The sequence below is a fragment of the Ammospiza caudacuta genome, chromosome 11, assembly GCF_027887145.1.
Source record: "Ammospiza caudacuta isolate bAmmCau1 chromosome 11, bAmmCau1.pri, whole genome shotgun sequence".
In the NCBI taxonomy this organism is placed as follows: Eukaryota; Metazoa; Chordata; class Aves; order Passeriformes; family Passerellidae; genus Ammospiza; species Ammospiza caudacuta.
In genome coordinates, this window is record NC_080603.1 from 10748119 (window position 1) to 10761927 (window position 13809).

General features: G+C 40.5%; 1 protein-coding gene across 1 annotated transcript in view; it reads right to left on the reverse strand.

Moving 5' to 3' along the window:
• FARSB (phenylalanyl-tRNA synthetase subunit beta) overlaps positions 1-13068 on the reverse strand; it is a 35351-nt gene extending 22283 nt beyond the window's left edge. The window contains exons 1-13 of the mRNA XM_058812238.1: positions 13004-13068; positions 11949-12004; positions 10850-11004; positions 10261-10333; positions 9863-9978; positions 9317-9467; positions 8506-8614; positions 6222-6292; positions 4865-4926; positions 4720-4771; positions 3116-3177; positions 2496-2703; positions 1992-2072 (exon numbers count right to left, since the gene is read on the reverse strand). Of these exons, the coding sequence (XP_058668221.1) occupies positions 1992-2072; positions 2496-2703; positions 3116-3177; positions 4720-4771; positions 4865-4926; positions 6222-6292; positions 8506-8614; positions 9317-9467; positions 9863-9978; positions 10261-10333; positions 10850-11004; positions 11949-12004; positions 13004-13061 (1254 nt within the window). The 5' untranslated portion in view covers positions 13062-13068. The remainder of the gene's footprint in view (positions 1-1991; positions 2073-2495; positions 2704-3115; positions 3178-4719; positions 4772-4864; positions 4927-6221; positions 6293-8505; positions 8615-9316; positions 9468-9862; positions 9979-10260; positions 10334-10849; positions 11005-11948; positions 12005-13003) is intronic.
• Between the last annotated feature and the right edge of the window lie 741 nt (positions 13069-13809).

Below are 13809 nucleotides of genomic sequence, written 5' to 3' on the forward strand. Positions count from 1 at the left end.
CTCACAGAAGGCAACATTATTGTGTAAAAGTGTAACTTTGGGCTCTATCCAAGAAATAGACTGAGTGCAAAAATACATAAGCAGTGTTTGTCATATAAGATTGGAGTACAAAATATTGTAGTATAAATTATATCACAAAGTCATAAGCCTCACTTAAAGTGTCACTCAGACTGTGAGTTTTATCCTGCCACAGCAGAAATACAAATAGGAAATGTGATACCATGACACACTGCATGACCTTCAAAAATTCTGCTGTTGCAGTTCATAAAGGTTCTCAGTTGTAGCAATGTAATGTATTAAATATTCCTATTTATAGGAATAGACATACAGACATATTACCTATTTGGTGCTGAAATAAATGAACTATGTGTTCAAAGAAACAAGCAAGAGTGCAGCACTCAAAAATGAATAATGAATTAGGAAATATTAATTTTGGATAATAATATTAATGAATAAAGAAAAACTTTAAAAACTGACTATATGTACTGTTGCCTCAACATAGTAGTAACCACAGGCCTGAATACCTCTGTTAGATATTAGCACTGCAGCACAATACTACTTATTGTCCTGGTTACTTAAATGAGTTAATAACCAAATATTAAAACCGGAATATATTTTTCAGAATGAGACCAAATTTTGCTTTTGAAGCTCTGTGAAATCTGAAGGTGTTAAAATTTTATTCAGTTCTTTCAAATTAGCAAATGTAGTTGCAATATCTGAGCTCTTCAACTACCAGAAGTTTTTTAGGAGCCTGAAATGCTGCATCTTAAAATATTAGAGTTAATTAGTAGAAAATAATCTGTGAGCAGATCACTCTGTCCTATCTTAAGAGGTTGTATACTTTCAAGGATTTATAACTGGCCATCTAGTAAGTTTTAGGTTCAGGAAGAAGTTGGGAAGTTCCACAGAGATTTTAACAGAATATGTGATGGGAGCTCCCCATATGCTAAAATGTGCACAAACTGGGCATTTAGGCAAAGGCTTTGATCTTGCAACAGAAAGGATTTTTAGAAATGTATCTTGTATTTTCAATAGCTGCCTATGCCAGTCTCCATACAGGGACAGTTACCACATACATTTGGAGGGCATAGGAGCATATTTAACTTCTTTGTTTTTAAGAGCAGATCAGGTTCTCTGATCCAGTTCACAGCTAAGGGGTATGAGCAAGTGGCCATGACAAAGATGTTGTTTCCTGCTGTACATTCTGTTTTAGCACATTATCATGCTGTATAATTTCCATAGTACAAATTATGGCATCAGTTAGTACCAGAGTGGCACTTGCTGCTGCAGAGTCCTAATTCTTGGTCAAAGACTACTGGCATGGCTGTAACAAAGAATACCAAAAACCAGGGATAACAATGCTATATTTTTATCTATATTTATCTATGTACCATATATCCATTTGTTGTCTTTATTCAAAACCCTACCTGTGGTGAAATTTAGAAAGCATGTCCCCCTAGTGTCTGTATACTGTAACTTTTTTATGAGTATTCTTAAAATAAGCTCTTTGCAGACTGATTGCAAAAGAATTGTGGGCAAGTGACAATACTAAAGAAAAATAGGTAAATAGGTAAATCTCAATACACTGTAGAATACCCACCAGAAAGTACTCAATTTTCATGTTGTTTTTCCGGATTATTGAATTATGATGAATTTCACATCTGGTGACCAAAGTCTTGAGAGAGATTTGCTGTCTTACAATTTCATCCTATCAAGTTAAACCAAAACCAGTCCTTCAGCGGCTATTTCCCTCTCTATACTTAGAACTGCATACCACATTAACAGTGACTCATTTAATTTTTCTGACCTACAAACTCTCCAAATATTATACTGTGATTCCAAAGCCCTAGTAAACAATCAGCTGCCAAAACAGCATTGGATGATACTGATACATTTATACAATAACATATCCTCAGACCACCCTCTGCAGTTCTGATTGCATCATTGTTCAAACATGCAATTAAGAAAAATATGAAATCAATGTAATATACCAGGGCAAAAGTGAGTGCTTCAGTGAATCCAGCAGCTGCCAAGTCCAGCCTCAGAAGTTCTGCAAGCTTATTGAGGGGGAGCTAAAATGAAACAAAACAGTTTTCAGCTTCCATCTAAAAGCATTTTGCTATTCTTTCCCAAGGTGATTCTGCCTGTTACATGATGGTGAATTCACTAGGGAGGGACTATGCTTGTGTGCTTAAAATTTTTGAAAGCATTAGCCAGCTGCCTTTAGGCTTGCCTGAGGAAATGAATCTCCCAATTAGAGATTTAATACGGGTTCCCTACTTAAACCCTGTCTTTTTTCAAGTACCAGCAACCACTGGTCTTAGACTTATTCAAATCAGCGGGGCATCTGTTTTGTATCCCATCCATGGTAAATACTTCTCAAGGCAAAGCATGTCAAAATATTTAATTCCTAGGTTCTGTTTTCCCCAAAGCCCTTCTGGCATGCAGCAGTCATTTACTGACAACAGAGCATTCATTTGAAGGGGCAATCTTACTTGATTAGCTATGGTGTATGTTTTCGGGATCAGCATCTGAATGTTGTTATAACCATAAGCTATTGCTGCATCTTCTACGATATCACAGGCATGGATAATGTCTGCTCTGGTAGGAGGGATTTCAACCTCTAGATGGTTCCCATTCCCTGTGACGTGGGACTTCAAACACATCCTAGTCAGCAGCTTTGCCAGGCTTGATGGAGTTTCACTGAAACAAAACAAGAGAGTGGTAATTTATGGATTTTGCAATGTATTGACTGGTTTTGTAAAGTAATCAGTGTTTTTTCGGCATTGCCTCATATCCTGGACAATCTGTAAGTGCTTTATGGACTGTACACAGATTTAGCATTCAAACAGAACCAGCTCAGATTCTCATTCATGAGATGGTCATTTTCCTTTACTTCATGACAGTTGTGGGAAGCCGTAAAGAATCATTCACCTTCTCTGAAAGCAGGGAACTCTGTTACAGAGTCAATCTAATTACCCAAGATAACCCCAGAATTTTTGATAAATTAAAAAAAATCACAGTCTAAACATTTTTAAAACAATGCAATAATCAATGTCCTCTAGTACCTTTGTCACGGTTAATAAAAACTATGTTTTAATTTGCAGTAACACACCTGATTCCTACTTTCTTGTTAATGTATTCAGGTTTCACCTTCTCTGTTCGATAAGCCAGCTCCTGAAAAGAAAGACAAAGATTTTAATATACATATTACATATACAGATTTTAATATACATATACAGTGCCTGCCATTTCTACCTGAGAGGATTCAATCTCAGTAATCTAGCTTCTAACTGGCATACTATGAATGACACCCACAGAAGACAAATGTGGAATATTAGGCTATATTTAGCATTCTAAAGTGAACAGGATTGTTGAAAATATACTCTAGTATGTGATACAAAAGCTGTTCTTGGTTAAGCTGGAAGGGTGAATGCAGCATGAAATCCCTGTTATTGAAACTTCCGATAATTCCTGATATATGCAAGTATCAGAGTCACTGAAAGTTTCTGGTGAGTTCATCCTAAGTCAAAGCCCTAAAGCACAGAAGGGTCATGCATGAGATCTCATGGTCATGTACAGATCAAATGACCTTTAACAGGAAAAGGAAGGAAAACTTTCTATTTCCTTATTGGCAGACAAATACCTACCAGTATTTTACTTAGCAAGTGTGCAATGTATTTAAGGAAGATATTTTATATGTATTTATGTCTTCCATGTTTTTCTAATGCACTTGATATACAAATCCTTAAAAAAACATAGCATCTGAAACTTGTGGGTTTTTTCCTCTATTTTATCTAGGGAAGCTCTTTGGTTACTGCAGAAATTTCTATTTTGTTGGATATCTTTTCAGGATTCTACATCTTTCCTCTGGTGATTAAAACTGACATTGAGAAAAGAAAAAGCTAAAATGACACTAGAAAACCTCTCAGCAAAAAAAAGTTTCTTTCCCTCTAAACAATTTGTACTCCCTTGGTGTATCTGATTTTATGAACTCAACCAGAGTTCATAACTCAGAGTTCACAGTTCATAACCAGAGTTCAACTCTGTCTTCAGTTACTTTCAGGAAACAGGAGGAATTGCTTTCTTTATACTTATTAAGAGAATAAAAATGTAAGACTGCATTACTGTGAACAGATCTGTCTGGGGCTCTGAACTGAACTTGAAGTCAATATTCTGCTTTTTAGACCTTTACATAGTTGGTGTCTCTGTAAAGTGAGGACTGAAAAATGCAGTGTTACAAGGTTATTTCAGCTGAAGGGCATTAAAGCTTCCAGATCTGATAAGTACATTATGCTGAGGCTGATTTCAGTTGTCCATAGGCTTAAGGCTGAAGGATCTCTTCCTGCATTCATTTTTCCTGATTTGGAACATGTAGGATTTAAAAGCTTTAGACACAGATGATGACCTTTGATTGCAATCTTTACTTGTTCCTGAAAAAGTTCCTATCACAGACATGCTACACCATAATAGTGGTTTTTTTAACCTCATCATAATTCAATGGAGCTTCAAAATTACTTTCCTTGACAAGGAGAAGCTGGAGCTGGTGTTATTTTTTGTGGGGTTAGAGGAGGTTCTGACTCACTGGGTTTTTACACTACACCTCAGAACCAGCAGATGTTGCCATAGCAGGAAAAGAAAACAATGTCACTGTTCCCAGACTTTGTGTAAATCAGCCCTCTCCCTAAGGACACAGAGATATCCTCGTGCTGTGCTTACCGGATAGATGTGGGTCTTCCCATTGGGATAAACCACTTCTACTGCTTCAACACTGAGAGAGAGAAAAATATAAGTAAAACTGGTTGTAACACATGGCCCAAATGTGGAAATTTATATATATGTGGCCCTGGAGATTTATACTCACGTGAATGGCTTCTCACAATATTCACTGAACATCGTGACTATAATATCAAGAACAATTTTTGCCTGCAAAACAAACATAATAATCACAGTGAAATCTATCATCTACTTGTGTTGAAGTAGACAAAATATCTTAACAAGAAATGGGGAAAATATCTCATCTTACACCCTCTTCATTCTATTCTAATTTCCTAGCAGTCTAGAATATTAGACTGAATTTTAAAAAAAATTTCCTTGTGATGCAGACATTTGTGCAAAAGCTTGAAAATCTGATTTTCAAGGTTCTGAAGCCTTTGTGTATCTTTTCTAAACTCTGCTCTTTAGAAACACAGGGTTTTTATTACCATTTAGAACTGGGTCTTCCTAACCTGTCTAGTTAGTAATTTTACTGAAGTTCAAGTGAGAATGGAGAGGCTGAAGGACTGCATTGCTTAGCAATATATTATCAAATAACCTCATTTGCAAATTTTTTTGTTTTATAGTTAATATTTCAATAGATTAGTATAATGAAATGTAATAATGAGATTCAGATGAACTTCTCAATCCACAAAGGGTTTTTTTTGATGCCTGACAGTGTAATTTCCTTCATGTAAAAGAACAACATTTTATTTATTTTTACTATCAAGACAAGCAGTAGCAAGAAATGGTTACTTATTAGTTTGCTTAGAAGCCACTCCTCAACATGCAAATTTATTTGTGTTGTTAACATACCATTTTGTAGTAGAGTAAGTTAAAAGCAGTTTTGCTGTTAAGCATGAAGTTACACACTTTAGGAAACGATCAATGAATGCACAACCTATATTCAAGAACAGGCAATTATAGCTCCTTGGCTTTCATGCTTCAGCTTTGAGTTACAGAATTTGCATATGGAAAGACTTGAATTTAGCAATTATTTGCATGGCATCCCTGCTTGATAAAGATAACTAAGTAGAAAAATCCTTGTCTTTCTTCTCTCAGCCCAAATTTTCAGTAGGAGACAAAATGAATCTTTACAAATAGTATTCTGCCATAACAGGAAGTCTTAGTAAATTTTACTCTTTTCTAAGTCTTTCAGATTTAGAAAAAGAGCTCAAAAAGCACAAACAGTCTCTAATTTACTTGAATTATTTTCTCATACAAGCTGAACACTTAGTGTCAACATAAAGATACAGTAAAATCAAAATTCAGTGAAAACACAACGCTGTCTATAGAGCAAGCCTGAAACTGTTTCCAGAGAATTCCACAGTCCTACAACTTTTGCATTGGAAGGTTGGCTCCTTACAGTAAATGCCTTTGGTTGTAGGTCTTTGTATTGGAGCTCTATTACCCAAAGGGAAAACAATTATATTAAAGCATTTCAAAAGCAGGAAAGATTAATTTACCTTTGTAATATCTGTGCCTGTACATTCAATAAACACATTTCTGGTATTTAGCGTTATTTTTGTATGATCTCCTAAAACATGTGAAAACAAAAACATGTTAAGAAATATTAGTTTTATTGCAATAGCAGTGATACTGATTTTGTGTCAGAAAGATCACTGTCATTTTCCACAGCTTGAAAAAGCCACTGCACCAACATTCACAGTTGTTAGCAGAATTGCAGCTCTTTTTATATTTGAATTTATGAATCAAAGAAAAGGAAAAAAGTAGATCAGACACACTGACTGGGTTATGCTTTACACTGCAAGACACAGGGATATTCAGTATCCTGGCAGCCAGCTGGGAAAGGCAGCTAACAGAACAGTGGCCATCTGCTGTTAGCAAAGGGCTCTGCACTGCCACAGCATCCCATCTTCCCTGGGCTTCGTCCCACATCCCATCACATGTGTGATCTACATCATTTCCTTGGGCAGGAACAAATGAAATGGCTTTCAAAAAATTATTTAGACTAATGACAATCAATAGTCATTCTGGGCTCTCCTGACACTGCTGATACCCTAAAGGTTGCTCTATGGTAGTAATTTAGGTGCTAGTATGGGTCCCTTCTAGGCATGAATTTGTCTGTACTGGGAGTTATGATGTGTGCACAGAAGCACATCCCTGTTGCAATCAAAATTTTCTTGTCTGGAAGAAGCACCTGAAATGTCTCTTTTGCAAACTGGATGTGAAGGTCCCTAGCAGATGGTTCCCTACAAAAGTGGGGTCTGTTAGTAAGGCACAAGCAGTCTGGAGCAACTGTACAGAGATCTCATTCTGCCTGTTAGGCACAGATGGGCAGTGCCCACCCGGAGTGAATCCATGGCTGGGAACCATGCAGGAATGGGCACACACAGTCCTAGATCCCTGTGGGATCATGTCAAATCCAGCCTCTTTGTCCTCCTTGCCTTTCCTTGCACCATTCATTAGTGCAGCTGCACCAGAGCCTAAGAAAGCATTAGGATATACAAGGGAATTCCTGCTTGCTTTGTTTCTCCCTTAGCTGCTCTGGTTCAGTTTCCTACTAGGAAATGAGGTCACAGCCAGACTGGGAGTTAGGGGCAGCAGAGATCTCAGGACTGAGGGACCTTGTCCTCCCTACAACTGTGCTGTGTCTCTTTGCACATGGAATGTAGTCAGCATCTCTGGACTCACTTCAAAGCAAACACAAGCCCTCACTTCAGTGCTTGTAGATAATCCAAACAACCAATTCAGATGTTTAGATTGCATTATCTGTTTAAAAAGCATCTCTGACCTGGAAACCTCACTTAGATACTGTTCTCTAAAGCAGAGGCAGGTGTTAAATTTAGCTCAACCTTTTTAATTGGTAAAATATAAACAATATGCAGTGCTCATACATGGAGCACCCCCAAGCTGGAATGAGCCTAACAAGGATCAGGCACAGTGGTTGACAGCATCTTCAATTCAGACAGTTACTGTCACAGTCCCTGCCAGAGACTTTGAGCTGCCTTTTAAGAAGATTTGGGTTAGCTGGATAAGGTCTATTAGGAAGCATACATCCAAAGAGATTATCACTGCAGATTTATTGGTCAGTGCAGGGAAATTTACGGATTCCTCACCTATATTTCAGTATATAGACATACTGAATTATCTTTCTTTAAGGAGTAATTCTTGACATGCCATTAAATGGCTGCAGTAAACCTGGTTCTCAAAAATCACGCATGGTTTCTTTTGCATTCAGAGGAAGCCCATATTTAGAAACAATGCAAAAAAAAAGGTCAAGACCAATTTTTTTCTTTTTAAGAAATTAAAGTCTTCTGAAATCACTTAGTGTGATAACAATAGGAGTCATAAAAAACTAGTTCCCATTGCTGTTAAGCTCCCTGCTGTGACCTCATAAAATGGAGTACAAAGTTGCAGTTACCAGTTTACAAAATAACTTCTTGATGGCTTCTTTTAGCTTAAAAAAATGCTTTCATAACAAAAATTCCTGTCACAAGGAACTTTGTTGAGTTGGGGAAGAGCATGAGAAGCTCAATGCAGAGGTTTGCAGTATAATTTTTACACCCTTCTGATGAAGATGAGAAAAATGAGCGCTAGAAGCTTAGGGAGGGAGCAAAAAACCTGACTATCTTTAAACTGAAAGAAGGAAAGAACACTTAGGAAATTGTAAGTGAAACAATTTTAAGAAAACATAATAATCCCTATGGCACATCAGCATTTCTGTCAGGCACCAATTCACACACAAAACAGCAGTAACACTACAGAGCAGTCACAAATTAATCTTACCATTGATGATTGGTGGCATGGACAGAACAACCCCATTGCTGTCATAAATGACAGGGTAACGTGGCTTGTTTTCAATCAGGGGCAGGTAGTGCCGAAGGTGGCTGTCAGTCTGGAGGAACAAAGCACAAACTGAACTCCACTTCTACTCACAGGTGAACTTCCACAGAGCCACAATCCTTTGGGGAGTGATTAAGGGGTGTTTTGAAGGTGGGAAGGATTGGGTTAGAGTTAGGTACTTTACTAGCACAGTGTTGTCTCCCAGCAGCAGGAAAAGTCTGAAATTAAAGAACTAGATTTTTGGTTTTCTTCAGAAGTGCTGAAGATTATTTAAGGATTCTTTCAAACATGCGTAGGCCACTCTGTCCAAATGACAGTCTTGTTCACCACAGCACACAAACATTGCCAAATATCCTTAGTCTATAGGAACTCTTCTTAAAAGTGATAAAAATTAGCAATACTTTCAATTATAAATTGCTGGATACTGGCACATCCCTAAATTTGATTCAAAATTTACATTTGTTCTAATGACCTAAGTATGTGCTGTACCAAAAACCTAATTTCCTTTTAGTCTCTCTTGTTTCTGAACACTCTTACTCTTTAGTCAGAGGCACTTGATGATTTGTCTCCAGGGCCAGTATGTGTTTTCCAACATGACAAGCAAAATATGGAATGTCCAATGGCTGTTAAGCTACAGAAGACAATTGTGTTTTATTTGTAAGAACAACTTCTAATAACAAGGATATGAGAGATAGTTAGCCTTGGAAATTTATCCTCCTCATTTAGTGCAACAAGTCTGAAAAATTCCACTTACCCTATACAGATCCATAATTTGTGAGGCTGTGTACTCCTGGGATTGATTCAAGGGCTTAAATTTAATTTCAGAAGGTGCTTTGGCTGTATAAGTAAATGGACCAGTGATGGTGTCCAAGTCATGGGTACCTATTGCTACTAATGCTCTTTTCCTAGAAATAAAGAAAGCAAAATAATGGTTTACTAGTAATACTTGGGAGTTTCTTGGAGTATGATGCTTTATGAAAAAAGAGCTTAATGAAAAAGCAGAAGGATAATTTTGAGAAGCCCAGAAATTATTCGATGAATAACATTTTAATAAATATTATTATGAATAGCAACACAACTGTCAAGGCAAATCCAATGGGAATGTTGCTAAACACTTCTGTCTCAACTGCTGAATGAACTGCAACAGCTGAACAGGCAAGGAAATGAGAAGGATCAAGAGAGCTCCTATAGAAGATTTTCCTTGGCATAACCATAACACCTCTCTGCAATAGGGATGTGCAGCTTTAATGTGATAAAATCATAGACACAGACACTATACACTATAAATTTAAGCACTGACCTGCAGATGTTCTGGTGCAGCTTCTCCTGCAGGTCGATGAAGCTGTCGTAGCGGTCCTTGGTGAAAGTTATGTTCCGCAGGACGGCAGCCACAGCGTGAGGCCGGACCTGGGCAGTCTGCAATTCACAACAGCAGCTCCTCAAGAGATTTGATTTCAGCTGCATCTGAAACTTTGATTTGATCTGCTACTAGGTTCACCCAAAATAATTTGTCTGTTGTTCCTCCCACTCCTCATTCCTAAGAATAGATCACAACTAGTAGAGATATTTAAATGTCTTTAGCTCTTGTTCTGCAAATAAGATTTCCAGCCTCACTGCTCTTACAAAATCATACTGATATGGATCTTGCTGCTTCAGCAACTCTCAATGCATTTACAAAAGTGCAGTAAACAATTTTACCTGTTCAGTGATAATCAGCCTCTGACCTTCACCCTCAGCTGGTATTATCTTTTCAAACCTAGGGAGATTTATCCTAAAACAAAAACAGAAGTAAGTCTGTAGCTGAAATGCAGCAAACTCTAGAAATGGAGCAGGAATTATATGTAGAAAACTTCCTTGCTAACATTTATTGGCACGTAATAAGCTAATTGTGCAAAACTTGTTTTTTATGGGATGGTCAACAGATTACTGAACAAGAAAGGAAGAACTCAGCAAGATGAAGTCATTGCAGAAAAGGGAAATCAATTATTTGTTTTGGTATTTATAAGAAAGGATCACAAGGAAGTTTGTCTGCAGGAGTTCTTTACAGAGGATAAGTCTCAAATGGAACAGCAATTGAAAACTTTTTAGAACAGATACAAAACCCAGGAACATTCTAGTCTGGTCTTTTCGAGTTATGCAATAGATCCTCTCCAGAGGAACACCTGATGAATCTCATCTACACACGTAATCATACTCCAAATACAAGCAAGTAGGAATTTCTGTTTACTGACCAGAAATGGACCCAAATTTCAACAAACACCACAGAGATCTCACAACTCTGCCTTACCTTTCCTTAAAGACCTGCAGTCCTCGGACCAACCCTTCCAGGCAAAGCAGATCATAGCGGTTGGCAGGAACATCAATTTTATAGAGAACGACATCAGAGGCACCCTTGGCCTTTTCTTCACCTTTTTCTTTACTTATAATGTCCTTCTCAGATGTCTGAAATTAAGCAAAAATGTGAGTTTAACCTGATATATCTTAACACTGACAGCAGTATGATAGTGATAAGATAGCAGAAACTGTATTAATAAGAAGTTTTAACACTGTAATTTGCATTTATACAGCAAATGGACAAACCAAATACAAGGGATGACATAAAACCTCAAATTCAGAAACTGTAAAGCAGTGTACCAAAAGAAAAATTCAGAATTAAAATTTTAAGAAAAAATATTATAGAAGCAAGAACCTCCAGGCTGTCAGATCCCAGCAGAGATATGAGACGTTATTTTTGGCAATAGATTGGCAAATGACGTGTCATAATCAAATTTATTCTGAAATAAAGCATAACATATGACATTCAAATGTCTTTTGATAAGCATCATTAAAAAGCCAATAAACTAAAATTAAATGGCAAAACCAAAACTGGTCTGCTTGAACAAGATTTGCATGGATAGAGTTATCAGGAATAGCAGATCTCCATAAGTACAGAACTGAAATAAAAATGTTAAATATAAATTTAGTTAAATTTATAAAGTTACAACTCAGTTAACAATGTCCAGGACAAATACATTTTTATGGATATTGCACAGATGACTGTATATCAAACAAAAAGACAAGCAGATATTGTAAAATATGATCAATATATGTTCTGTGACCATACTTATGCTGCTAAATAAAATGGTGCCTGAGATCAAGCAGCACGGAGTGCTGACCTCCAGGAAGTACTGCAATATGCCATCTAGGAGGCTCTTGCTTCCAAAGCAGTAACTTTTGTATGTCTGAGGGGTTTTTTCCCAGATTCAAAACACCTGTGTTAATACAGTGCATTACACCATTGCAACAGGGGATATGCTGGAAACAATGCCATACAAACTCTTACCAAAAATCAATGCTGTCAATATGCTACATCTACTCAAAAAGCAACAAATAAAACCATTACTTACAATTTCATCAAGCTCCAAACCAAACTCAAAGCAAAGCTCATCAAATTCTTCATCCGCTGTGAAGGAAGAGGGTGAATTTTGGTTAATAAGCAGACTTCAGACCTAATTTTTGTGTATGTCTTTACAATGCTTTCAAACAAGATAGCAAAAGCTATTTTGGCAAAAAAAAGGTACAAGTAATTTGAAGATTTTTCCTTATATTTACATCTAAGTAGCAGCTTCTTTAGTATATATTTGATTTATTGACGTGGTATTCGGACAGTCACAAGGGAGGGCTTCTGATCTTTGGAGCTAAGCTCCTCAGCCAGATCTGTCAGAGCAACTCTGGCCTGAACAGATAATGAAATCAGAAGGGAATAACTGGGCAGCTTCTGCCAAGTGCTCCTGTTCTGATCAGACAGGTTGCTCTACAGAGGTTGCATCAACTGCACCATCAACACGTGAGTAACGCAGAACAGCCCTGCTCTGACAATGCAGATCTGACAATGCCCTGTTCTGACAATGCATCGGGCTGTCTGCAGAGCCACAGTTTCCGTCTGCTCGAAACCACTGCATGTCCTGAATGCTCCTTCAGCCGAGCAGATCTTAAATCCGCTTCGAGAGCCAGGCTGGAAGGACTGAATAAACCCTCGCTATTCACCGCTCGCTTTGCCTGCTCCCCCCTCTTCCCCCTCCTTCTCCGTTTAACCAGATCCTAACACAGACAGTGAAACTCCCAACAGGAACCGCCATGCGGGGACGCGCGGTTGCACTGCCCGAGCGATCTGGGCTCTAGCAGTGCGTGTCAGGGGAATGGGCTGAAGGGGCCGGGGATGGCACATGGCTGTGCCTGGCTTGCCGTGGGCTGGTGAGCAGCAGGCGGCAGGGGTGCCACTGGCGCTGAGGCCTGAGCTTCCCCGAGAGCCCCGGTGCAGCCCCGGGACACGGGACACGCGGCCGGCGGCACCGTGCGCGCACAGGGCGGGCAGCGGCGGAGGGGCCGCGGCGATGGCAGCGGGCGGGCGCGGTGCTGTGCGGGCGCGTCCCGCGGCACGGCGGGGATGGCGGGCACTCACTGTAGCTCCTGCCCAGCGCCTGGAACAGCAGCTCCCGCTTCACGCTGACGGTCGGCATGGCGGCCCGGACCCGCGCTGCGCCTGCGCCGCGCTCCCGCCAGGCCCCGGCGCGCTCCCGCCGCGCTGCCCGCCGGCCGCCCTCAGACCCCCGGCCGCTCCCGCCGCCCGCCGCGCTCCCCGGCGCCGTGACACCGCGCCCGGGCGGCCGTGGGGCTGCTCCGAGCCCGTGCTGCCCCTGGGGAGGGCCGGGCGGCGCGCCGAGCCCCGGCAGCGCGGCGGGCAGCTACGGCGGTGACATCAGCCCGCGCCGGGGCCCCGCGCTGTCACCGGCGCCGGGCGGGAGGGGCGGCCCGTGAGGGACCGCGAGTCGCGGCTGTGCCGCTGTCACCGTCCCCGCGTGGGGACCGTGAGTCCCAACGTTATCCCTGTCCCCGCGGGGGATGGCGAATCCCGGCGCTGCCGTCGTCCCCAGGGAGAGGGGGGTCAGCTGGGGCAACGCTGTGCAAGTTTCGGGGGGTGGTTTCTTTTTCACGCCGAAGTTTTATTTACTGACGATCCCTGTCACGGACGCCCCGGGCGAAGCGCCGCGGGCGGGAGGAGGCTATGCGTGTGCTGGTGTAATTAAAAACGAAACGCTTGACGCCAAAGAGTGCAGGAACTCTTAAGTCCTGGGTCAGCTCCATAAGCTCTTTAATGGTAAGAGCCTTAAGCACGCCCCGGAGTGCCGGGTCTCGGGGCGCTCCCAGGGGAACAGCCCGGCCGGGCAGCGCAGGTGCTGCGTGTGAGGGCGCGCCTGGCTCCGCAGG